We start from the raw sequence: 24,831 nt of genomic DNA, 5'->3' as shown, positions 1-24,831 counted from the left end.
CATTTCACAAGACAGATGAATGGACTCAATCAAGGAAGCCACGGTCCGAAGTCTGTAAGACCTGAGCAGGACTGATGAAGATAGGGTGACTGACTTCCCATCCACTCTGCACAACAATGGACGTTTGACACAATTAACTGCAATTTATCCATCCTATGGAATCCTGGGATTTAATTTTCTTGTGTCAGAAGAGCTCTCTGAAAAAGAAGGGTGAATCACTCAGACCTACAAATCCCAAACTTCTACACCATTGAACTATGGCAGTTACGTGGTGTGACCTGCTGTAATTCTGTAATGTGGATAAAACCTTGGAAGCCAACCATTCAGGAGGTCACCATACATCAAAGTCAATTTAACAAGACAGTGTATCACTATAGATAGAAATGTTTTTCCATGTCCCTATACTGTCCATTTATAAACTGTCTGACTGTCCCAATTTGGCAAGTCCAAGTCTATCCTCTGTTGTTCCTCTGTTTCATCTACTTTTGGGTATATGTATGATCGCACTGTCTCTTTTTTTCTTCTCTGCCCTTGAAGCCAAAGCAATGGCATTTGGGATGGAGATAGGACTTTCATCTGCTTCTAGGCCAAGGCATGGTGGAGCTATGCCTCTTGTCATCTACTGCCCCAGAATTCAGGTTTCCCATCCCTTGTTCAGTGAATTGGGCCATGGTATTAATGCAAGGATGGCAGTTACGATGGATATTCCCAGATTTGAAATGTTGTCCAGTAACAGCTAAGCATGATGTCATAGAGAATGGTGAGCCAACCAACGGAAACTGGCTGTTGCTATGGTTACATTTCAAACATCAGCTGTATAGATAACAGATCCCAAAGAATCATACTAGAAACTGAAGCAGGTATGGCTCTCAGTAATAAGATAAGAGGGTATTTGTTTTGAGGGGATATCAGGAGACATTGTTGGGGTAGCTGTGAGTGGGTTACTGGAGAATGTACCAGAGGGGTCAGATTGGGGGAAAGATAAAAAAAAGTAGAGTGAGTTTTAAGGACAGGGTTTGTGTAGATAGACTATGTGGAGAGGGAAGAGAGGAGCATGTCAAGATGAGAGCTGGTATAAATGTTTATAACAACAAGAACAATCCCTTGTGGCAAATTTTGGAAACTTGGTATCCCAAGTCCACAAACGATGGACTCAGTAAGCACACCTAGACCGATCACTCTCCATCCCAACTCCCTTGGCCAAAATCTCATTCAACCATGTTTCACTAGATGGATGGTAACTGTTCTGTATTACTACAGTAGAGTCTCACTTATCCAACACTTGCTTATCTAACATTCTGGATTATCCAACACATTTTTGTAGTCAATGATTTCAAAACATCATGATATTTTGGTGCTAAATTCGTAAATACAGTAATTACTACATAGCATTACTGGGTATTGAACTACTTTTTTGTCAAATTTGTTGTATAACATGATGTTTTGATGCTTAATTTGTAAAATCATAACCTAATTTGATGCTTAATAGGCTTTTCCTTAATCCCTCCTTATTATCCAACATATTCACTTATCCAATGTTCTGCCGGCCTGTTTATGTTGGATAAGTGAGACTCTACTTCAGGGGTCCCCAAACTTTTTAAACAGGAGGCCGGTTCATGATCCTTCAGACTGTTGGAGGGCCCTTATAATAATAAGGGTTGTAAGAGAAGAAGAGACCGCTTGGGTCATTTAGCCCAACCCCCTTCTGCCCTTGTGCTGTGGGGACCGGATAAATAGCTTCGATGGGCCGCATCTGGCCCCCAGGCCTTAGTTTGGGGACCCCTGCTCTACTGTATTACTATTTAGTCACAAATGTCACAATTTTCATGCTGGCTGTGGGGAGCTGTATAGGCAGTCCCCAAATTACAAACAAAATGATGTTTATTTTGCTGCCTGTGCCCCTGTTCGGAAGATTTCACTGGACTTTCTGTACCTGTGAACAATGGATTTTTAAAAAATTGGCTTGTTGTGGAAACAAGCATTAGTGAGAAATCTTCAGCAGAGAAGCCTCTTCCCCATGATAATTTTCATGGGAGCCAATTTCCCTTCCAAGGGATAGATTCCTCTAACTTCCTGTTGTCTCAGCCCTGTTTTTAACTCTTGAGTCATTTGTAAGTCAGAAATTTGTAATTTGGGGAATGCTTGTATTTTAAAAAATAATCTTGCCATGAAAAAGTGTGGAAGGATGCTGCACACCTAAAATATTATTAGACATGTTCTTGGAAGAGGGGAATCACTTTCGGTAAATATACATTTGTAGATACACAAGAAAGACAATTTCAGTCAAGATACTTTACAAGATTCTCCCTGTGAGCACACACTGGAAACCAAAATAACCCTAGCAGAACATAACAGCCAAGAAAACTACATCTGTGTTTTAATATTTGTCCAACTTTTTTCTCTTTGTTTCATATCCAGTCTCTTTACAGTCTCTTTTAACGCATCCTTCTATTGACATCTTTGACCTGACCCAGCTTCAGCCCTTTTTCTCCCGCTGTTTACAAACCTGCCTTTTCCCTTTTATCCTCGTTGTCATCTTTGATTCCTATGTTTTGGCTTTGGAGATGATGGACAAGTCACACAACTTCTTTCCTCTGAGAATCTATGCAGGCCACTTGATCCTGTACAACCTTCTGCAAGGCTGTTTTGCCAACCGGGAACTGCGCAGGCAACGCCGATCTGCTTCACCCAGAAGCTTCACCAAAAAGGTGGTCATCACCATTTATGTCTATCAGGAAGATCCATCGTACCTGCGCCAGTGCCTTACCTCAATCAGAAATATAAACTACCCAAAGTGGAGGTTTTCCGTTGTGATGATCATTGATGGCAACAATCCAGAGGATGAGTATATGATGAAAATATTTGAGGAGGTGTCATGTGGGGAAGACCTGGGAACATATGTCTGGAAGAACAACTATCACAGTTGCCCAACAGCAGGTGGCAAAGCAGAAGATCCTGAGAAAAAAGAAGTGGAGGCATTGATTTGACCAAGAGGCGCGTCTGCATCATGCAGAAACAGGGTGGAAAATGGGAAGCGATGTACACAGCATTCAAAAGCCCTGCAAGACAAAGTGCACTACATCCAGATATGTTTTTTCTTCATCCCTATCTTAATAAATGACATAGGATATTATCATGTGATGTTGAGCGCATACCTTCAGTTCAGGTCTGAGTGATTAAAAATGATCCTTCAGATGTTGAATTATAACTTCTAGCAATACTAGCATTGGCTGTATCGCCAAGAGCCAATAGGAAATGTAGTTCAACACAAAGAGGTGGTCAACATTCCTTGTCTCTTCTTAGGGTTTTCTATTGTTTACTTGTTATTGAAAAGACTGTCCCTTAAAATCTGGGATCCTGGCAACTCTGATCTGGAAGAACATGAGCAGAAAGGAGATCTTGCAGAAAGAGAGGTAGTAGCCATAAACAGAGATCTTCCATTAATGATCCACCACATTCATGTTCACTTAGGTCTGTGATTCAAATACCATACTGAACTTACATGCAACAAGGGAGCTGGTGAAAGTACAGAGGTCAGACTCAAACTGTGGAGCAGTTGGAGGGCAGGTGAAGATCAACAACCCCACAAGCTCCTGCTTCAGCTTCATGAGCAGCCTGTCCTCCTGGATGGACTTCAACATTGAAAGTGCCTGCCAGTTTTACTTCAACTGTGTCTCTTGCATCACTGGTTCACTTGGTGAGCCTTAGCTTGGAATAACATCTCATCGATGATCTGGGGTATAGGAAGGAGGTCCTCAGAGGACTGGGACAATTACACTTGCAGTCATGTTAGTCATGTTACTTTTCAAGGCCTCAGAAAAATCACATTAAAAAGAATATTCTGAGATGCCTAATGGTCATAGAGATCTACAAGGTGCTCAGACAACAATGAGTCTTTAATATAATTTAGGGACAATCAATTTGATTTCTGCAAAAATATTGAACATTTTAATAGATTAATTTTTCAAATAGTATCATTCAGCCGGAAACAGAAATGTTCAGAAGATAAAAGAGCCCATAGAATTCAAAACAGGCCAAGTTACTCATTGCATATGCATACATTTGCAGCCAAGATATATCTTTCCTACCGCTTCCTGGCTGGCTGGGCAAGGCCAACTGGGCGAGGACGAGTGGTGCGGGAGGCAGGGCCAACTCTGGCCCCGTCTCCTGCGCTGCTCGCCCTGACCCCGCCTCTCACGCAGCATGGGAGGCGGGGCCAGGGTGCGTGGCACGGGAGGCGGGGCACCACCCAGACAGGGCCCCACCTCCCGCCTCGCGTGCCCTGGCCCGGCTGGCTTTGCCCAGCCAGCCAGGCTGCAGCGGCAGAGCTCACTTGCCGCCGAACAGGCCTGTTCGGCGGCGAGTGAGCCCATGGTCCCCGCCAGGGGGGGTACCTCCATGCCGCCCCTGGGGACCGTGCGCCCGAAGCGGCCGCCTCAGTGGCCTCCGCTTTGGGCCGGCCCTGCTGGTACCATCTGACCTTTCTGGGAATCAAGAGCTTCTTTGGAGATGACCAGCATCTCACCAACCTTGGTTAGGGCACTAAGTAAGAGGTGTTAATCCCATTTTACTCCCATATACAATCCAAAGCCCTTTATACTGTATGTCATTTGTAATACAAACATTTAAACATCATAAAACAACAATCCACTTTAAAAATATTGATTTATAACAGTGAAGAATAAATCAACACTTACACTGCACATTTTTTGAAAAGGTCTACATATCTCCAGAGGACTAGAACAGATGATTGTATTTCCTTTCTTTATCTTGGACTTTCTGCCTAGGCCTTAGATTTATCCACCTCTCATGCTTTTGTTTCCCTTCCCAGGTATGTTTCACTTTCCGTCTGTCACACCCACATGCTTTCTCACCTCTTTGCTGGCTTGCTCAGTGGACCCGATGCTCCTGTTCCTACATCTGGGAGTGGATCTTAAGAGTTGTGTGGTGGCCCCTCTATTTTGTTTGGATTGCCTATGAAGTCCTTCTTTCTTTGCACTTACTGGTCCTGGTAGCTGATCCAACTTTGTACCTTCTCTACAATGGCAGCATATTAACTTGGCTGTGGCTACTCATCTGCCTCCAGCTGAGTGGTCTGCTCAAAGCCTTCTCAGCAGCCATCCTACGCCAAAGGTTCACCATGATCCTGGCTTCCCTCTCTTCTGCCCTCGACATTGCTGTGCTGATGCCCACCCAGCTCTTTGCTTTGATCACCTTGGCCTTTTCCAAAAATTCATAATGGATGGCGAGGAGTTCCTCCTCCTTCAAAAACTATGACTCTCCCAAAGGAAGAGAGTGCTTTGAATGCGATTTCCTGCTTCTTAGCAGGGGGTTGGACTGGATGGCCCATGAGGTCTCTTCCAACTCTACTATTCTATGATTCCATGATTCTATGAAGACTCTCCCAACCAAGATGACTATTAGTTCTATTACTATTACACGTGTAATAGAGGGAACCGTTGTCCCTTCTGTCACTGTGAAGCTGCATTAGGGAGTAATAATAATAATAATAATAATAATAATAATAATAATAATAATAATAATAATAATGATTTTATTTTTATACCCCGCCCCATCTCCCCGAAGGGACTCGGGATGGCTTACATAGAGCCAAGCCCAGACATCAGACAATATAAAAACAGCAATAAAACAAGTCAATCAACAATAAAACAAATCATAAAACAAGTGAGGTCACATACAATAAATATACTGATAAAATCCTGGGTTGGCTCCAAAAAGAACTGAGCCAAAAGTGCAAGTAGTGTCAGTACCATCAGGGAGAGGTAGATACCTGAGCTATTGTTCCCATTAAAGTGCCGGGGAAGGTGTACACACGTGTCTATATATGTCGTATGCCTAATGGCCCTGAATGCTTTGCCATGTGCAATGTGATCCGCCATGAGTCCCCTTCAGGGTGAGAAAGAAGGGCGGGATATAAACACTGTAAGTAAATGAACAAATGTATAAATGTCCAGCAACCTCCCTCTGAATGCAGCCCTGACCCCTCTGCCTTTGTGTCCTTTTCTGCATGTCTGCAGCTGGGCTTCTTCAAGAGTGCCGATCGCAAGCGAGGGGCAGATCCGGGCCAGAACGGCAAGGACTTGGACTGAGGCCAACACTTCTCCACCAAGGGACTCACTTGGTGACCCCTCGCTGCCCAGTGTGGTCCGCACCCGGCTTGGCTGGCCCTCCTCCCATCATCGACAGGAGCAGGGAGTGGGTGCCAGGCCAAGACTCTTCAAACTAGGTTCACCCATTTTCTTCTGCTTCAGACACTGGAGACTCCGAAGGGAGACCTGTCCGTCCATCCATCATTCCCCAAAATGACCAGGTGCCTTGCGAGGTGGTGTCGGAAACCCCTTGACCTCTCAGCAATGCAAAGACACACCTCCTGCCTGGGGACACACTCCTTTCCAGGGGAAGGCGTCACATTGAGACATGGAGAGAGAACGGGAAGAGGCAAAAGCAGGGCCACCTGCAGCCGCTCCTGGCCTGGCCGCCTGTGGAAGGCCTGCTGCCCAGCATCGAGACATGGAGAGAGAACGAATTATCCTAGATCGGCGACCCCTATGGGCGCTCAGCCCACACAGGCACTCGGAGGTGGAGGCGAAAAGGGCGGCCATGAGAGCAAGGAAGGAGCAGGCCGGTGAGGTCAGACCCACCCCCGCCTCCTCCGGGTGTGGCTCTTCCCTGCCCTGGGAGAGAGCGAGGGCAGTGGTGGGGGCAGGGTGGGCCCGCAGGTCGGGAAGAGACAGAAGTAGGGCCACCTGCAGCCACTCCTGGCCTGGCCACCCGTGGAGGGCCCACTGCCCAACTTGGGCGAGGCCGAGGCGTGCCTGGGCTTGGCTAGGCTTTCCGGGAGGAAGACCTAGGTGGTGTGTGTTCTCTGGAAGGAGGGGCGAGGCTTTAGAAGTGCCTGTCCATTTAGACACATGGAGATCCATAAAAAATGTCATGAGATTTCATGTGATGGGGAAAAAGAGCCCTGGTGCTGCCAGAAGTTGCACTGTGCATCCCAACCCATTCAAGGACGTGTTGTGGATGGACCTTTCCGACCTCCAAGCCAAGTGTTACAAGAGGCCGGGACAATGCAGATTTGGGAATACCTGGGTCCTTCAAAACAAAGGAATGAGAATTAAGCTGGAGAAACTTCAATATCAATATGTTTAAGGAGATTCGGGTAGATGGAACCCCTATGTGTGAACTTGAATAATATTTTATAATTGTACTAATGCCCTGTATATAGTTGTATATTTTAATATTTTATTACTCTAATACTAATGTTATTACTGTTGTATTTTAAAGTTGCTTATAATAAATATGTTAAAGATTTTGCCCTGCGGTTATTTGGTAAAGCTATAATTATTGAAGGGAAGGAGGGTCTTCATTCCCGTCTTGAATTCTGACAAGTTGATTTTCAGGAAATCTAAAATATTTGCATCTTATCACACCATGTCAGTTCAATAAAAAATATGCAAAGTGGATAACTTTTTTGGACCACCTTGGCTCAAGGCAAACATATCAGTTATCATTTGCACACAATGTGGCCCTTGACATGCCAAATATACATAAGCACATGGTCTCATTCATAGACCTTTTACAGGCAAAGATTCCTTCATGTCAACATCACAACCAGCAGCAATGCTTTTAACGTGAAAATAATAAGCAGATAATTTGTTTTTGATCTGACTACTTTCAGGTATGGTTTTATAAACCAAAACCAATATAACACTTTTATAAATCCTGTGGAAGTAACTGCATTTTCTGTGTGGAAAATAATATTTCAGTGCAGAGAGAGTGTTGTTTTCTGCACTGAAAATGCTGTTTCGTGTGCACTTCAAATTTTAGGTAGAACAAATCCCCAATTGCAGCCTTTCTGTCCTACAGCAAAAACAATATTTTCTCAGGCTACTCTTGGTCCAACCCTGTGTTAAAAGAAACAACTTCCAATTTTATGGTGACTCCAAGATGAATCTATCACAGAGATTTCTTGAAATGATTTTGCCAATCTTTGGTTTCCTCCGAGGCTGAGTGTTAGCTTGCCCAAAATCAACAGTGGGCTTTCATGGCCAAGCTTTAGATACCTGAGGACTTTAAAAAAATTAGTCTGCAATTAACAAGTCTCATTAGCAAACACTGATATGTAGGAAGCTGATCCATTAGCTCTCTTTGTTTGCTTTCTGTTCCATCAACAATAAAGAAATCTTTGTAACCCAAAAGGTTTGCTCAGGCTTGTTCCGATAGAAGTTAAACAAGTGAAACATATTTATCCTTTAACTTGCCTGATGCCTTGGGACCCTTACGGTGCCAACACCACCTATATCAAATTAGGAAATGAATAATGCAGAATGCAGAATTTCGTTAATTTGATAATTCCCTCTTCCCCCAATGCCATATGTCGCCTTCTTTCCTTTGCCAAAAGATGTCCAAGCCTTAGATCTCATTTCTAGTCTAGTCCATACTTCCTCATTATCAAGTCTCTAGGTTTCAAGCTTGGCCTTGGCAACTCCAAAGCAAAAGAGAGAGCTCCTTTTATGCAAAGAGAAACCCCGGGGGTTGGAGCGCAGGCTGGAAAACCAGCCACAGCTTCTGTAACCACATGCAGGTGGCCTGGAAAAGCAGAACTAAACTTTATTACTAGTGGTGCAAACCAGAAAACTTTCTTCACTAAAATGCACCACTTGGGGATATGCTCCATACAAGATCATAACATTGGAAGTACCAGAAAGTCTATCTGAAATCTAATTGACATTTTAGCCAATGGAGGTTAACGGCTACATTTGATTTGCAAACACAGCTAATTCAAATCTTGTTTTAAGTGCCTCCAATACAGATGGCTGCAAAGATTTGCTGGAGATCCTCTACCTTTCCATTTAACTACTTTTAATCTTGTGAGATGGGTTGAAAGTATCTGGATTTGTTTCCTTAATTAGCCACCATTGAGACTATGCCCTCCAAGGTGGATAGCATTGGCAACATAAAAGAAAATCTTGTTAAAGGTTTAAATAAAAGCAGATATTGTAACGTTTTGGAACTGTAGCTAGCTACAATACAGAAACACAATAAAACCTTGCTAATGAATAGCAAAGATACACATCTGGTCTATGAGTTCTATTGGACACTGGGTACTTCGAATGTCGGCATTTTCTATCTGGGGTCCTGTTACAGATCAGAGAATGCATCAGGACAGTAGATGCATTTAGGCACTAAGCACTCATAGAATCATAGAATAGTAGAGTTGGAAGAGACCTCATGGGCCATCCAGTCCAACCCCCCGCCAAGAAGCAGGAAATCGCATTCAAAGCACCCTCGACAGATGGCCAGACTCCCCCAATGCACATCAGTCTCTCCAATGGCTATCACTGCACAACAGACAGTTGTAAACTGTATCACAAGTTATGCTCTGATCTCCAAAAGTACCTATCTTGTGGGGAGATATCCAAGCTGTAGATTAATATCTGGAGGTGCAAAGGATCTCAGTAAATGACAAATCTTGTTATTTCTGGCTTCCGCTGGAAAAGAGAGTAGACAATAGGCTTATGCAAAGATCCATTTTAGCCATTTTTCTTCAGCCAATCCACTTCTTCGGCTGGGTTGGGTGGCCATAATGGCAAGAGCCCAGCCATCATGGATCCCTGTCCATAACAGGACCATGTGGCAGTCGATCACGGCTCCTCCTCCCCTATTCACAGTTGCGTCCTGGTTTCAATGTATTTTTTGGCTTGGCCTCTCTGTTAAATCTTTTTGAAATTCCCTTTTCAACATGACCATGAGTTATCTTCAGTTTTGCTCTGACAGCCCTATTACTGGCCACATTTTTAAAAATTATATTAAAGCAATTATTCTACCACACAGGTACTTGTGGGGTGTATGACTTCACTTCACAGTTGATGGGAAACGTTATGTGGTTCAAGTACCAGTTCATGCTGTGCCTCATGCTGCTGCATTCAGATGTTTGTTTTCTGAAATGAGCATATTAGTATTATTTATGGCCTCTCAGCATTCTCAAGAGGAGGCAAACAGACAAAAACATTATTTTAAAAAGATTATAACCACTTTTCTTTCCTTTCCCCCCAAAAAAGCAGCTTTAAAAACCTCAGCAGCAAAAACAATCCCAAGAACCAACACTAAGGCTATGATCTTGCATTTGAAGCTACAATTTGTGAATTTACAAGATTGAGTCGCTGACAAGGCACACAACATTTCGAATGTATTTGATTGTAATTTTGTCTGGCATCCAACATGGTATCCAGTTATAAAATAAGAGTTCCCATTGTGCTACAAGCCTGGGAGCAGTTTGGCAGTCTTTGTAACATGGGACCATAGCACTCAAATGCCCATTTGATTCTGTGGACCCCGTCGTACAATGTCCATGGTGCTGGTTCCATTTGAGCAACAGGCCTAGAGACACAGCTACATCTCTGCTCCCTTTCTGAGAATATGAAAGTTGTGCTCCATCAGTATTCCCCTTTACATGACTTCAGTTCATGTCGACATGAAAACAAAACAGGGTGCCAGGCTAAAAGTGTTTTAAGGAGCAAATGTCATGCACAACAGTACGATTTTGACCACCTGGTGGAAGATAACTTGAGAAGGAGTTGTAGAAAAAGTACAAATACAGTGGACAACAAGCTGTACATGAGGCAACAATCTGATGTAGAAGAGTGTAGTGGATGCTCCTTCTTTGGAGGCTTTTAACCAAAGGCCAGATGGCTATCTGTCAGGCATGCTTTGTTGTGCTTTTCATGCATGACACGGTTGGACTCAATGACCTACCGTATATACTCGAGTATAAGCCGACCCAAATATAAGCCGAGGCACCTAATTTTTACCACAAAAAAACTGGGAAAACATTGACTCCAGTATAAGCTGAGGGTGGTAAATTTCAGAAATAAAAATAGATACCAATAAAGTTACATTAATTGAGGCATCAGTAGATTAAATGTTTTTGAATAAAGCTCAAATTTAAGATAAGACTGTCCAACTCTGATCAAATCATTATTCTCATCTTCTTCAATGTAAATGTGCTTATGTATCCTTTTAATAATAATAGAGTAAAATAATACATGTAATAATAATAATAATAATAATAATAATAATAATTACAGGAAAATAATGCATGTAATAATAAATAGAGTAAAAAAAATAAATGCAATAATAATAAGATCAGAGTGAAATAATAAATGTATTAATAATAAAAATAAAGTAAAATAAATGTAATAGTAGCAACAATAATAGAGAAAAATAATAAATGTTATAATACCAATAATAATAAAAATAATAAATGTACCATATATTCTCAAGTATAAGCTGACCCAAATATAAGCCAACCAGGACTCTCACCCAAGTATAAGCTGAGGGGGGCTTATTCAGTCTTAAAAAGAGGTTTGAAAAACTAGGCTTATACTCGAGTATACACAGTATGTGGTCTCTTCCAGTTCTATGATTCTATGAGTTTCTATACAGAGAAAGCCTTCTCACCAGCACTCACCATCCTAGCCTTTGAGTATTAATGGAACATAAGGAACATAAGGATGTTGAAGATCTTACATTTCAGACAGGGTCTGATGGGTAGAACCAATTTTTCAGCTATCTTGTCCCCAAGCAAAACATTGCACTTAGATGCAAATAGGAACCCCAAATAGTTAGTAAAAACCCTAGTGATGTCATGAAGCAGGGCTTGATGATGTCATTAGGCAATATGAATGAAGCAACCACTCTGCTGGGAAATTGTAATCCCAAACCCACAGACATTCAGAGAGAGGAGCAGGTAGAGGTCATATTTTCCTGGTTGAGAATCAACTGGATATGAAAATTGGCACGCCTTTTAATAAATCTTTGCCAACTGCAACTAGCTGGACAAGTCTGATCTGTATCTGACCAGTGGTTTGCATGGAGACTTGACTTTTGCCTGGGAAGTTGCTCCCACAAAAACTGGCAAATTGAAAAGCCCACCTGCCTCTAACTCACACAAACTAGAGACTTTGGCAGCCTCATCTGGCAGACTTACGCCAACACAACTTGTGTTTTTTGTTTTGTTTTGTTTATTTGTTAGTTGCAAAGGTCATAATTCACTCCCCACCCATTCTCCAACAAAATGGAAGTGGCTGTTTTGGGAGACTATGCTTCTAATAAGGTGTGTTTTGGGAAGAATAGCATGGGGACATGTAGATTCTTGATACATGTATGTCTCCTACTGCAGGATCCCGGCCAGTGTTTTGTTTTGAAAAGGAAATAAGACAAAGCCACCAGCAGTAATAGCTGGGGATATTTTCCTCCCACCTGCTGTAGCCCTATCTGTTTTTTAGCTATTTGATCATGCACCTCAGGTTTGCTTAATTCCTTCTAAGCCATGCAGCAGTGAGAAGATGCTTTTCAGGCTGCTTGCTTTTGCAGTGTAAGTCATCATCTGGCACATCAAGCAAGACAAATCAATTTCCAATGGGGAGGAGGTACCACTGCAGCAGGAAAACAAGGTCACTAGTGGCAAATGATGCAGGGACCATTTCTCACAGAGAATCATTGTGTGCAAGAACGCTGTCACATAAAACCATTGCTGTCCACTGTAATCATCTCAGGCCACTGCGATCTGCTGTTAATCTGCTCAATTTGAACTCCGACAATACTGTGAATATAAGGAACGACGTGATTCCACTGCTAATCACAGTGAGTGTGGGTCCCTTCGTGTCAACTGTGGCCACAATCCCACTTCCTCGCTTTCAGTGGTCAAGCAATGAGCTCACACATCTCTTCAGCTTACCAGCATCCATATCCTCTTTATCAGTCCACAAAGAACCACTCAGAGCTTACATTACTTCCTTTGTCTGCATCATTTTCTGGGAACAATGCCACGACAGCGCTCACTCTTCCTCCGTTTCTCAATCACAGAGACCATTATGCTTACATTTGCAATAATCGCCTGCTGCTTTTAGCCAATTTGGAGGGTGAATGTAAATGGTGCATGCAATACTCATGGCAATTTTTCCCCTTTCCCTTTCCAGATGAATGTGCAGCAAAAAAAAATTAAACAAAAGCCTGAAACTTGAAGCACAAGGAGCAGAATAGCTATTGTTTTATTTATCCACTGGGACACAGGGCTCCTCTGATGCCAAAACCACCTTCTGGTGTAGCTGATGAAGAAAGCCAAGAGAAAATCAGCCTTGCCCACTCGCTGATTCGCTTGGCCTTTTGGCAAACTGTAGACTAGGTGTTTACCAGTAAGGATCTGAGATCTGGAGAAGTATATACCCTCCAACTTGCCCAAATTTGGCAGAAAAAAAATCCCAGTTAATGCTCTGTTGTCCCCACTTTTTGGTGGCTTTTCATAGGTCCCTCCTTCTATGTTCATCCTTTGTCCTCAGCTTGCGTCAACTGCTGCAAAGTGAGTTCAAAGTGCAAAAGCAGTTTGCACTAAATTAATTCTGCAAGGGGGGCAAGGAAAGGAGAGACTGGCTCCAATGGCATCATAGTGCTAGTGTCACTAGCTAGAAAATTCCATCAAACATTTTTTAAAACGTCACATTCCCATAAGTATTGGGGGAGACAGATCATCTCAATGTTTTCACTTTTTCTGACAGAATCTGCAACCACGAAACCAAAGAAAAATATGTGCCTGCAACTACAAGGTTGTTGAAATATGTACAGATCGATGATTTTTGGATAGATTTAAATATTGACAGTCTTCAAATACAGTATTACATGCTACCTTTCACCTTCCTTTTGTGTGGAAGGAAAGACCCATTTAATCTAGGGAAGGAATATTTAGCCCACCTTCAGTTTTTGAATCTATAAAGGACTTGCTGTCAAAGTTTGTTCCTAGTTTCATTTGCAAAAAAGTTGGGGGGGGATGTGAGCCACAGGAAACCAAGATAAACGTCAACGGTCTTCTCTCATGTGCTGTTTCAACAGCTGGAGATCCTGGCAGCCCCAATGAGATGGGCAGATGGAGTGATAGCAAGCTGTGTGCCGAAAAAGACGCGCTGGTAGGAGGGAGCCATGCCACTTTCATGATCCACAGGCGTAGAGTGCAGGGATGGTACAACATCATCATTCAGAGCTCCAAGGGGCCACCAAAGCCCAGCATCAGTGCCATATCATACCCCAACTTCTGTTCACATACTTTCACATTCCTGAAACAGTGAGTAAATGACCACCTCGTCCTCCTTCACTCTCTCCGTTTCTTTCCCTGTGATCCTTCAAGAAAACTGGAACAAGGGAGTCCATCTTGTATCAAGTGTGAAAATCAATAGTGTTCAAAGCACCTGCTGGGAGATCTAGTTCCCACTGGATCCTGAAACTCTCTGACTGACCATGAGCCACTCACATTCTCAGCCATTCTAACCTCCCAGTGAGGATAAAATGAGAAGGACAGATATGTATGTTCCCTTGACAAATCTGAGAGAAAAGTATGGATATAAAAAGGTTTCCAGATAGGGAAAAAAATATTTGAAAGCCCCAGGTTTCGTGCAAAGTGATTTTATTTTGGAAATTTAAGTGACGTTATCCACATCCCCAACTACACTCAGCCTGCTAATTGTATGAGTTTAGCTTTTGCAGATCTTATTATTTGTAGAATTGACTAATATGTTCTCTTTTCTGCTAAAAGTTGACCATGCTGGAGCGCCTAGAGATTCCCAAAGAGATGTCATCAGGTTAAAAAAGAAAAGTATTCTTAATTCACTATATCTATAGTTACATATCTACTGGCTGCCCCTGCCTATGACAATTTCAGTTCCAGTTCAGAGGAATGTATTAATTTTCTGTCAGGGCTTAGGAAAGTTATTCTTTTGGAATGCAGCAGAATTGTCCAGCTGGTTGGCAGATGTAGGGCTATTGTCCAAAAAAGGTATTTTTCTAGAATCTATGATATATTGAATTCTGCCTAAGAGAACTAAAAGTTTGTCCCTGAATAGTCTGTGAATGCAGATGTGATCTCCCTAAGCAAGAACTGCTCAGATTGTGTGGGCACATCTTTTAGAAAGGCAGCAAGAGATAGCTGGCAATGAACATGATAAGAAAGGCCGGAAGGAACTTAATGGAGACCTGGTATAACTGTCCAGCAAAGCAGCAACAAAAGAATCATCCAAGACTTCATCAAGAGGGAGAGAACAACTTATTAATACTGGGGTGAGTAGAGTGTCTTTCCTTACAACTGAGGATACATCTACACTGTCAATTCAATGCAATTTGAAACCAAACTGACATAGCTCAATGCTATGGAATCATGGGACTTGCAGTTTAACAACATCTTTAGCCAAAGAGCACTAGTAGCTCTCCAAACTACAATTCCCATCAAAATCAGAAGCGACTTGCAGTTTCTTAAGTTCCTCCTGACACGAAAAAAAAAATCAAAATCAGAGAAACATAGCTAGTTCTCCACTTTAGCATCGGTTCAGGGTGTAGGACTTACAAAAGTGTGAGAACTGAATGTAAAACCCCCACCTTTTTTAACCAAAGAAAGCAGCACTCTAAGATTCACTAGATTTTTCAGCATGACTCTATGGTCAATGTCCACCAGAAGTTAACCAAAAAAATGTGTTGGAGTGCCAACAAATGCCTAGGAATATCTACTCTATGGTAAACTTCTTGCAGAGTTGTATTGATAGTGTTTGCCATCAAGAGTTCTAATCTGGGGATGAAGATGTGTCAACCAGTTCTAGATGGAGTTGTACTCCCCCTGAAAGACTGTGTTCATAGCTTTTGACAAGCTGGTTCCTGGATCCGTCTCTCCAAATGTGAGCCCAGGTACATGTAACCATCAGGAGTGCTTATTATGTGCTTCAGTTGATACACCAACTGTGCCCCTTCCTAGATTTAGAGGACTTGAAGATAACAGTGCACACACTGGTAAGCTCAAGGTTGGACTAATATTATTTCCATTGGGCTATCTTTGTACCAAGTTCGGAAACTCCAGTTGGTTCAAAATATGGCAGCCAGATTGGTTACAGGAACATCTAGGAGTGAGCTTATTACACCTATCCCAAAGTAACTCCACTGGCTGCCAATTAGTTTCCAGGCAAAGGACAAGGTGTTAGTTTTGATCTTTAAAGCCGTACACGCTTTGTGTCCAGGTTACCCACAGGATCGCCTTCTCCTATACAATCTGCCCTGAACACTAAGGTCCTCTGAGGGGCATCTGCTCCAGCCTGCCAGAACCCAACTGGCAACCACCACCAAGATGACTTCTCATTGGCCGCCCCAAGACTGTGGAATGACCTGCCAGTAGAGCTAGATAGCTAGATCAGCTGTCGCAATTTAAGACCCAAGTGAAGACCTATCTCTTCTGGCAGGCTTACCCAGACCATTTTAATCAAAAATTTAAACTTCCACTCTATATCTATATCTAACTTTTGTTTTGTGGATTTTAATATGGAAATATGTGTATTCTACAGAGTGTTTTTATTTTTAAATGATTATGTGTTTTAGCAATGTTGTAACCCACCTTGAGCCATGAGGAGAAGTGACTAAGAAATGTATTATTATTATTATTATTATTATTATTATTATTATTATTATTATTATTATTAGAAGAAGAAGAAGAAGAAGAAGAAGATCTAGAGATTCCTAGAGAGAAAATATTAATCAAATCTGGAAATGTAAAGCCTGTCAATGTGGAGGGCCAACTGTATTTCTGATTTCTAGATCTGAATCTCTCCTTTTCTGACATATACTTCCTTATTCATTTCTGTTTAAACAGAAGAAATCGGAATAGAGAAAAAAACACAAGTGATTGTGAGAAGAGATGGATGCGTTCACCTCCTTTCCATTCAACAGAAACATTGAATTTCCACCATCTAGCTACAATGATTTTTACAACTTTAGCTGGGATGGCGACTGGCTCTCGGAATCTAACTATAATGAACTGCACAGCACTTGGGTGATGAAAGCTATTTCCATAGCAATTTACAGTGTCACCTTGTTTTGGGGGGCTGTGGGCAATGGCCTTGTTATTTTCCTCACAGGTTTCCATCTCAAGAAGACAGTGACCACCATATGGTATCTCAACCTTGCTGTGGCTGACTTTGTTTTTGCTATTTGTCTCTCTTCAGAGATTCTTTATGCTGTCCTGGATCACTGGCCATTGGGGAGGGCTTTGTGTAAACTTGACATGGTGGTGCCCTTCCTCAACATGTTTGCCAGTGTCTTCTTCTTGACCGCCATCAGTGCTGACCGCTGTGTTTCGGTAGTTCATCCAGTCTGGGCCTTGAATAACCGTACTCTCCGACTGGCTTCCATCGTAGCTGCAGCCATCTGGGTGACTGCCTTGACCTTCAGCTTGCCTTACTTCATCTTCCGTGACACAGAACACATATGGGATGGCACTATACAATGCACATACAACTTTGGTTCGGAGGATGCCAGCAGTCTATGGACACACCGTTCTTTGGTGATTACTGAATTGGTGGTAGGTTTTCTCATCCCCTTCCATATCATTTTGGGCTGCTACTGTGCCATCGTCATCAAGTTAAGAGGGAAGATCTTTGGTCGGTTTAGCCGATCCTTCAAAATCATAGTAGCGGTAGTTGTGGCTTTCTTCTGTTGCTGGTTCCCCTACCACCTCTTTGCCATTTTTGATGTGCTGGAGCATGACAACTTTGAAATGAAAATAATCCTTGATATAGGAATGCCATTGGCTCACAGTCTGGTCTGCCTCAACAGCTGCCTGAACCCACTCTTGTATGCCTTCATTGGCCCCAATTGCAGACGAACTGACTGCCGATCATTCCTGTCCACCTTTAAAGGAGCTTTCAGTGAAAACTGGGTGGTGTCCTCTTTCTCCAGCAACAGAAACTCCAGTTCCACATCAGGTGTGGAATCTAGCATGGTTTGAATTATCCTTGCTCAGACTTAGATGCAGTCAGTATTCAGTACCATCAAAGAAGTGCAAGCTAGATTTGCAAACCAAACTCCTTGTGCAACTTGGTGGAGATCTCCGGAAGATGCAAGAAAGGATTTGTTTTCACTGAGTATGCAATATGTTATGCAATATGTTTTTTAAAGGCAAAGGGCGGGGGGGGGGGGGGGAGAAAGGGGCATTGTTGCATGAAATATTCTCTGTGTGTGACAGTTTATGACCATTCAAATCAAGGGAAAGAATTGTGTGACCACTTCCAATCACTTCCAACTTTTGAGGGAAGGGAGTGGGTATAACTCAATGTCCATGGGCATGAATATGAGTGTTCCGTCCCCCAGGACGATGGTTTGCCTTACCTATTGGTCGTTTGTTTGTTTTCCCTCCTTTACATTTTGTTTGAGCCTCTGGCTGCAAAAGCCTAGGAAAAATGGCTTGGAATCTGCAAGAGCTGGCTGCAGTTTTCTTTGCAGTGATTGGTCAAAGAATGCAACATCTTAGGACCGCCCTTTTTACCAGGGTCTAGTCTCCATTTTGGAGCTTCATTCTGGCTATAGTCTTCCAACGTGCTGGAGCTGTGCAAAGCTAACTGGGACAAATCATCCTCAAAACCAGGCCAATCTAAGCCTATCCAAATTAGATAAGTATTGAATTATATTGATCTGGAATAGGAAATCTAGTTAGAGGAGCAGAGTTATTCCATCGCTTCTAGAACTAATCTTTGCTGTAAAGATAGGGAAGGAAAGAGTTTCTCCTTCTAATATAGGCAGCGTGATTAGGGTATAGTGGTTTTATAATCACTTTTGCCTTCTGGAACCAGGGATAATTCTGCAACTAAAACCTATGGAAATTTGTTTCATTTTCTGCAACTTTAAGATCTGTGCCAGGTTTACAACCTTGTATGAATAAACATCCTTTTTTGAAGTTATCCAGACTCAGTTGTTCAATATCTATAGGACAGCTTATAGGGATTTGCAGTTCGCCCGGATAAAGGACAGCACGTTTCAGTTTTATAGTTTTTTATTGTCCGGCAGACGGCACAGTTTTGAGGTAGATCAGCGGTTTTTCCGCTTCAGCTAGCTTGCACAGCCTATAGTTTTTTATAGTTTAGGAAGTTTAGTATAGGCCGCGGCTTTTCCGCCTGAGCTCAGTCTGCATACCTAAAGACTCTACCAGCGTCTGAGGCAGTGGAGCCCGCTCTCAGACCTGAAGGAGTCAAATAGTGGGGCTCTATTTCCTTGCTATTTGGCTCGCGTGTGCGCACGTGGCCCAGTGGCTTTCTGGGTTTGCACAGGCTGTGCAGTTCCCAGCAACGTCCAGGGCTCCCTCGGCGGTAGACCTCGAGCCGCGGAGCACCAGCGACAGTTCTTTGGCTGGCTCTGAGGCGTGAAGCCCACCAGAACCAGGCTAGAACCTGGACAGGCCTGGCAACGCTGCTGCGAGTTCGGCCGGAGCACTCGGCCGGCTTCGACCTGCCTCATGGTCCGGCGGTGGTGACCTGCCTCATCGTCCTGCGGTGGTGACCTGCCTCATGGTCCGGCGGTGGTGACCTGCCTCATCGTCCTGCGGTGGTGACCTGCCTCATTGACCTGCGGCGGTGACCTGCCTCATCGTCCTGCGGTGGTGACCTGCCTCATCGTCCTGCGGTGGTGACCTGCCTCATCGTCCTGCGGTGGTGACCTGCCTCATCGTCCTGCGGTGGTGACCTGCCTCATCGTCCTGCGGTGGTGACCTGCCTCATCGTCCTGCGGTGGTGACCTGCTTCATCGACCTGCGGTGGTGACCTCCCTTCACAGCGGGGAGGAGGCGTCTCTTCTCTCCTCCTTTCCAAAGCCAGCCTCGGTGCTCCTTCGGCGGCAGGCCTCGAGCCGCAGAGCACGAGGTGCTTGAAAATTTGGCGAAGTCGCCATTTTGGCAGTTTACGTCACTCGGGCAAGGGAGGTATCAAGTGGCAAGTTGCTGTCAGTTGGCATTTTGCAGCTTGCCCACTAAAATCTGGCGCCAAAGGTCACAATCTTTGTAAAGTATAGTTACTTAGTGATATATATTGCTATGGTTAAGTGTTGTGCATTGTATTATATATTGCATTTGCTTTTATTGTAAATTTACTTGCTGGTATGTTGTATTTGCTTTTGTTGTAAATTTACTTGCTATTAAGAATACATAATGTCTATGCAATTTCAAGATGATACAGATGGTATACCTCCTTCTGAGGCTGAAAGTAGGAATGAAAGGCCCCAAAGGATAAAGCACCCTTCAGCCAAGATGCTAGCCCATCTAATAGGTGAAAAGGAGCTCCTCCATGTGAGGTTAGGTTCGGCATGGGAGCGAATTGTAACATTGATGGACAGAATTGAGAGCTTGGGTATTACAAGGGTGCCATCCATATTACAGACCGACCTTGAAGAGACCTTCGGTCTCTGGAGGGGTTTGGTGTCTAAGATAGTCCAGGTCCTCGAGCGCATTAACGCCAAGGATTCAGAGTTAGAAATAGTGAGTGTCTTAGCTGACACTAATGAGAAAGAAAATAAGGTGAGGGCAATTCTAGATGCCTTGGAATTTAGTTCTCCATCTGTTAATCTAAGGTCTGAGCCAAAAGGAAATCAGTCTTCCTTATGCAGCCATGAGACCAATCTTTTAAAATCACCTGCTGTGGCACTTAGTCTTAAGTCCAACCGCTCTAGCCAGGTATCTAAACTAAGGGAGTGTGCATCATCTAAACATAGCCACTCTAGCAAGTCTTCTGCTGCTGGGAGTGCCATCTCTTCCCTAGCTGCCTTGCACATTAAGGAGGCTGCACGTCTGGAGCTAAAGAGCAAGGTAGCGGGGGCGGAGGCTGATGCTAAGGCAGCTGATCTCACCCTTCCCTTTAAAGAAGAAGAGCAACGACTGCAAATAGAACAGGCCCGTAGACAAAGCGAAATGCAAATAGAACAGGCCCGTAGACAAAGCGAAATGCAAATGGAACAGGCCCAAAGGCAAGGTGAAATAGAAATGCTTAGAATAAGGATGGATGCTACTGCCAAAAAGGTAAGGGCTGAGACTTTGGCCAAGGCCCTAATTGAGCCACTCACAGAAGAAAATGTAAGTCAGTTGCCGAAGCAGGACCCTTCTTCCAAGGTGCTTGTGCATCTTAATAGCTTAAACAGCCAGTTTTCGGATGAGGAACAGGAAGACTTCTCTCCTTACCCAGAGCAGGGCCCCAAAGTCACTTTTGAGTTTCCTGCAGAGCAGAGCGTCATAGCGGGGAGCTCACCCTTGCCCGAGCTACCTGTGCCTCCTGCTAAATCCCTAGGTCAGTCAATCAGGGCCTCAAGGCCAAGTGCTAGTTGGCCCTTACAGACAGCTGCACAGGGAGCCACCGATTCGTCAGTGGTCGATGTCATCCCTCCAAGAGGCCAAAGGTTGACGCAAGGTGCACGGTGGGAGTCCACTCCACAACAGCAAACTCCTCAATTGTTCCCTTCGACGCCAGAGTCCCAGCTTGTCTCCATCATCAGAAGCCCCAGAAGAGATCTTAAGGACAAGGGTGTCGAAAAGTTTTCGGACAAGCCTGAGGAATTTCTTCTCTGGAAGGCCACCTTCCAGAGAGCAATCAGAGACTTAAAGTTATTGCCTGAGGAAGAACTGACTCTTCTGGCTGCATGGTTGGGCCCAGCCTCATCCTCACAAGTTAAGAAGATCTACGCAGCCCACGTAGCCGATCCCGACAAAGCCCTGGAAAAGGCCTGGGCCAGGTTGCAGCAGAGGTATGGGGCCAGCACAGAGATTGAAGCATCTCTTATGGACAAGCTCCAAAGGTTCCCAGCTTTGAAACTCAAAGACTTCAAACTCTTGTGGGACCTTAGCGATCTCCTTACGGAATTAGAGTCGGCCAAGGAGAATCCAGAACTGCCCGGTTTGAAGTGCCTCGATCAGCACCTGTCCCAGAGGCAGATCTTGACCAAGCTGCCCTTCACTTTGCAAGAACGCTGGGGACAGGAGGTCTTCAACTACAAGGAGGCCCACTCCCAGGCATACCCTCCATTTTCTCATTTGGTCCAGTTCATCACCAGGGCAGCCAGAGAAAGGAATGATCCGCAGACGGGCCTCCCCACCTTATACCAAGGGACCCATCCAGGGAAGGCATCTGAAGTGGACAAGAAACCACCTAGAGAGGCCAATAGACCTGTCAGCGTAAAGGCAGTCGAAACTCAACACAAGACTGATGAACCCAGGTCGGAGGTAAAAGAGTTGCTTTGCCCTATCCACCAAAAGCCTCACAGCTTGGCCAACTGCAGGGAGTTTAGTAGAAAGTCATACAAAGAGAGGCAACAGCTAGTTCAAAAGCAGGGAATCTGCTTTAGATGCTGTGGAGCAACTCCACACTTTGCGTCCAACTGCAAAGAAAACGTCAAGTGTGAGAAATGCAACAGCCTCAAGCATTGCACCGCAATGCACAACTCCAGTGTCATCTCCCACCCCAAAGGGAACGTTTCACCAAAAGAAAAGTCAGCAGTCGAAGACACCGACAAGCCAGTCGTACCAGAGATGCAGGTGGAGGTTTCAGCAGTCGCCTGTACAGAGCTGTGTTCTGACTCGCACCAGTACAGAGTTTGTCATCCTATCTGCCTAGCGGATGTATATCCAGCCAGAAGACCTTGGCTTAAAAAGAGACTTTACGTGGCTTTGGATTCACAAAGCGACGCCTCCCTGGCTACTCCAGAGTTCTTCCGCATGTTTGACCTTAAAACCAAGATGGTTGACTACACTATGACTACGTGTGCAGGAAAAAAGAAGTTGCAGGGTCGCATAGCATCTGGCTTTGTTGTCTCCTCTTGCGACCAGAAGAGGCAGTTCAAGTTGCCAGACCTGATTGAGTGTTCCTCCATCCCTCGGAACAAAAAACAAATTGTAACTAGAGAAGTTGTGGAGGCTCATCCACATTTGCGACGATTAAAGAATGCCATACCTGCTTTCCGTCCAGATGTGGACATTGCCCTTCTGCTTGGTGCGGACTGTCCGAACTTGTTCTATGTGAACGACCAAGTTAAGGGACCTCCAGGGGCGCCCATTGCTCAGCTGCTACCACTAGGCTGGACAGTTACAGGCCCAGTGTGCATAAACAAGATGCACCCACCATCGTCGTTGGACTCCAATCAAGCACAGGTGCTTAAAGGTGGACGTCCTACACTTGTGCGCAGTTGCCTAAGTCACATCTCAGTCTACTGCCAAGCAATAACTCCAGAGTATTCCTCCATCTTCAAAGTCTCCGAGAGAGACGAAGCCACAGCGCTCTCGAAAGATGAGCAAAGGTTTTCGGACATTATGAATGCTCAAGTCTCACGAAGTGCAGAGGTGAAAGCCTGCAAATCAACCACAGAAATCAAGATGGGCCAAAGATCTTGCCTGGAACCACACCGTTTTGAATGTTTTTCGGAGTGGCACAGTCTTCTTAGAGCAGTAGCTAGGCTTATACATCGTTTAGCTTGCAAAGATAGTGAGCCTTTACAGGTCCAGGATATGATAAAGGCTAAGAGCGTCATATTCAAGTCAGTGCAGAGATCTGCTTTCAAGCAGGAAATAGCTAGGCTAGAGCAAGGGCTCAACATCCCTAATCAAAGTCTTCTAAATGAGTTAAACCCATTTCTAGACAAGGAGGGTATTTTGAGAGTTGGAGGAAGGTTAGCCAAAGCTAAACTCAAGGCGTGCATAAAAAACCCCATCATCATACCCCCTAATAGTCACACTGCATTGCTGCTCGTTCGGCATCACCATGAAAGGATCCATCATCAGGGTAGAACTCTAACTGAGGCAGCCCTTAGAAATGAAGGTCTGTGGGTAGTTAATGCCAAAAGGTTGGTCAACAGTTGTATTTTCAAATGTGTTAAATGCAGGCGCCTTAGGCGAAACTGTCAAAGTCAGTTGATGGCAGAACTACCTCAGGATAGGACTTTGACAGACCCACCCTTTTCCCATGTGGGAATCGATGTGTTTGGTCCTTGGGAGGTTGTCACTAGGAAAACCAGGGGTGGTGTTGTAAATAACAAGAGGTGGGCAGTTTTGTTTACTTGTTTAGTAATACGAGCTGTCCATATAGAAGTCATAGAAGGGATGGACACTTCATCATTTTTAAACGCATTAAAAAGGTTCATAGCCCTCAGAGGGCCAATTAAGTCAATTCGGTCGGACTGTGGCACCAATTTTGTAGGTGCGACCAAAGAACTCAATTGTGTGTCTAGGTTTGGGAGAGACCCAAAGGTTCAGAACTTTACGAATACTGAACAAATTATGTGGACTTTCAATGTTCCTCACGCCTCCCACATGGGTGGTGTTTGGGAGAGGATGATTGGTATTAGTCGCAAAATCCTTAATGCCATGCTTTTGAGTCATAGGTCATTGACGCATGATGTTTTGGTGACACTTATGGCGGAAGTTACCGCAATTATCAACAACCGGCCGCTGGTTCCCCTTACCAGTGACCCTGAGAACTTACAACCACTGACTCCTGCACTTATTTTGACACAAAAGGTGCCAGGATGGAAGGACATCATGTTGCCAGTTCCGGACGGAACTCACCGTGCCCTGTGGAAACAGGTGCAGTCCTTGGCCAACCACTTTTGGAAAAGGTGGAAAGCTGAGTACTTAAGCCAGCTTCAAGCTAGAAGAATCTGGCAAAGCCCACAGGACAACATTGAGGTTAACAACGTTGTGTTGTTAAAGGACAAAGACTTGCCCCGCCATGCGTGGCCCATGGGCATTGTATTAAAGACCTTTCCTTGCCCGGATGGTAAGGTCAGGAAAGTTCAATTAAAGACTTGCAACAGAGACAAAGTGTCCATTTTGGACAGACCAATTAGTGACCTCGTGTTGCTTATTGGAGATGTTTAAAGTTCTAGTGTTTGTATTGTTGTGTATACAAAGGTGTTTGTATGTTTTTGATTGGTAAATTCCCACATCCTGGGAATTTAGCGGGGAGTGTTCCGTCCCCCAGGACGATG

At 44.1% G+C, this 24,831-nt stretch overlaps 2 protein-coding genes across 2 annotated transcripts; both read left to right on the top strand.

Moving 5' to 3' along the window:
* The first annotated feature begins 739 nt into the window (after window positions 1-739).
* On the top strand, window positions 740-3,133 carry LOC134293843 (hyaluronan synthase-related protein-like). Its single transcript, XM_062962732.1, has 2 exons — window positions 740-860; window positions 2,419-3,133. The coding sequence occupies exons 1-2, from the start codon at window positions 758-760 to the stop codon at window positions 2,985-2,987; spliced, it is 672 nt and encodes a 223-aa protein (XP_062818802.1). The 5' UTR covers window positions 740-757; the 3' UTR covers window positions 2,988-3,133.
* Window positions 3,134-13,916: 10,783 nt separating this feature from the next.
* On the top strand, window positions 13,917-17,996 carry LOC134293812 (chemerin-like receptor 1). Its single transcript, XM_062962589.1, has 2 exons — window positions 13,917-15,126; window positions 16,697-17,996. Exon 2 carries the CDS (start codon window positions 16,742-16,744, stop codon window positions 17,828-17,830), a length of 1,089 nt encoding a protein of 362 aa, XP_062818659.1. The 5' UTR covers window positions 13,917-15,126; window positions 16,697-16,741; the 3' UTR covers window positions 17,831-17,996.
* Window positions 17,997-24,831: the final 6,835 nt, after the last annotated feature.

Source organism: Anolis carolinensis, unplaced genomic scaffold (genome assembly GCF_035594765.1).
Source record: "Anolis carolinensis isolate JA03-04 unplaced genomic scaffold, rAnoCar3.1.pri scaffold_10, whole genome shotgun sequence".
Classification (NCBI taxonomy): Eukaryota; Metazoa; Chordata; class Lepidosauria; order Squamata; family Dactyloidae; genus Anolis; species Anolis carolinensis.
The sequence above is the reverse complement of the archived record's forward strand: the minus strand, read 5'-3'. Positions and strand labels throughout refer to the sequence as shown.

Excerpts from the sequence above, each read along its gene's own strand:
- LOC134293812 (XM_062962589.1), top strand. The coding sequence starts at position 16,742 with ATGGATGCGTTCACCTCCTTTCCATTCAACAGAAACATTGAATTTCCA.
- LOC134293843 (XM_062962732.1), top strand. The coding sequence starts at position 758 with ATGGTGAGCCAACCAACGGAAACTGGCTGTTGCTATGGTTACATTTCA. Across the intron at positions 861-2,418 it reads CATACTAGAAACTGAAGCAG|TCTCTTTACAGTCTCTTTTA; the intron begins GTATGGCTCTCA and ends TTTCATATCCAG.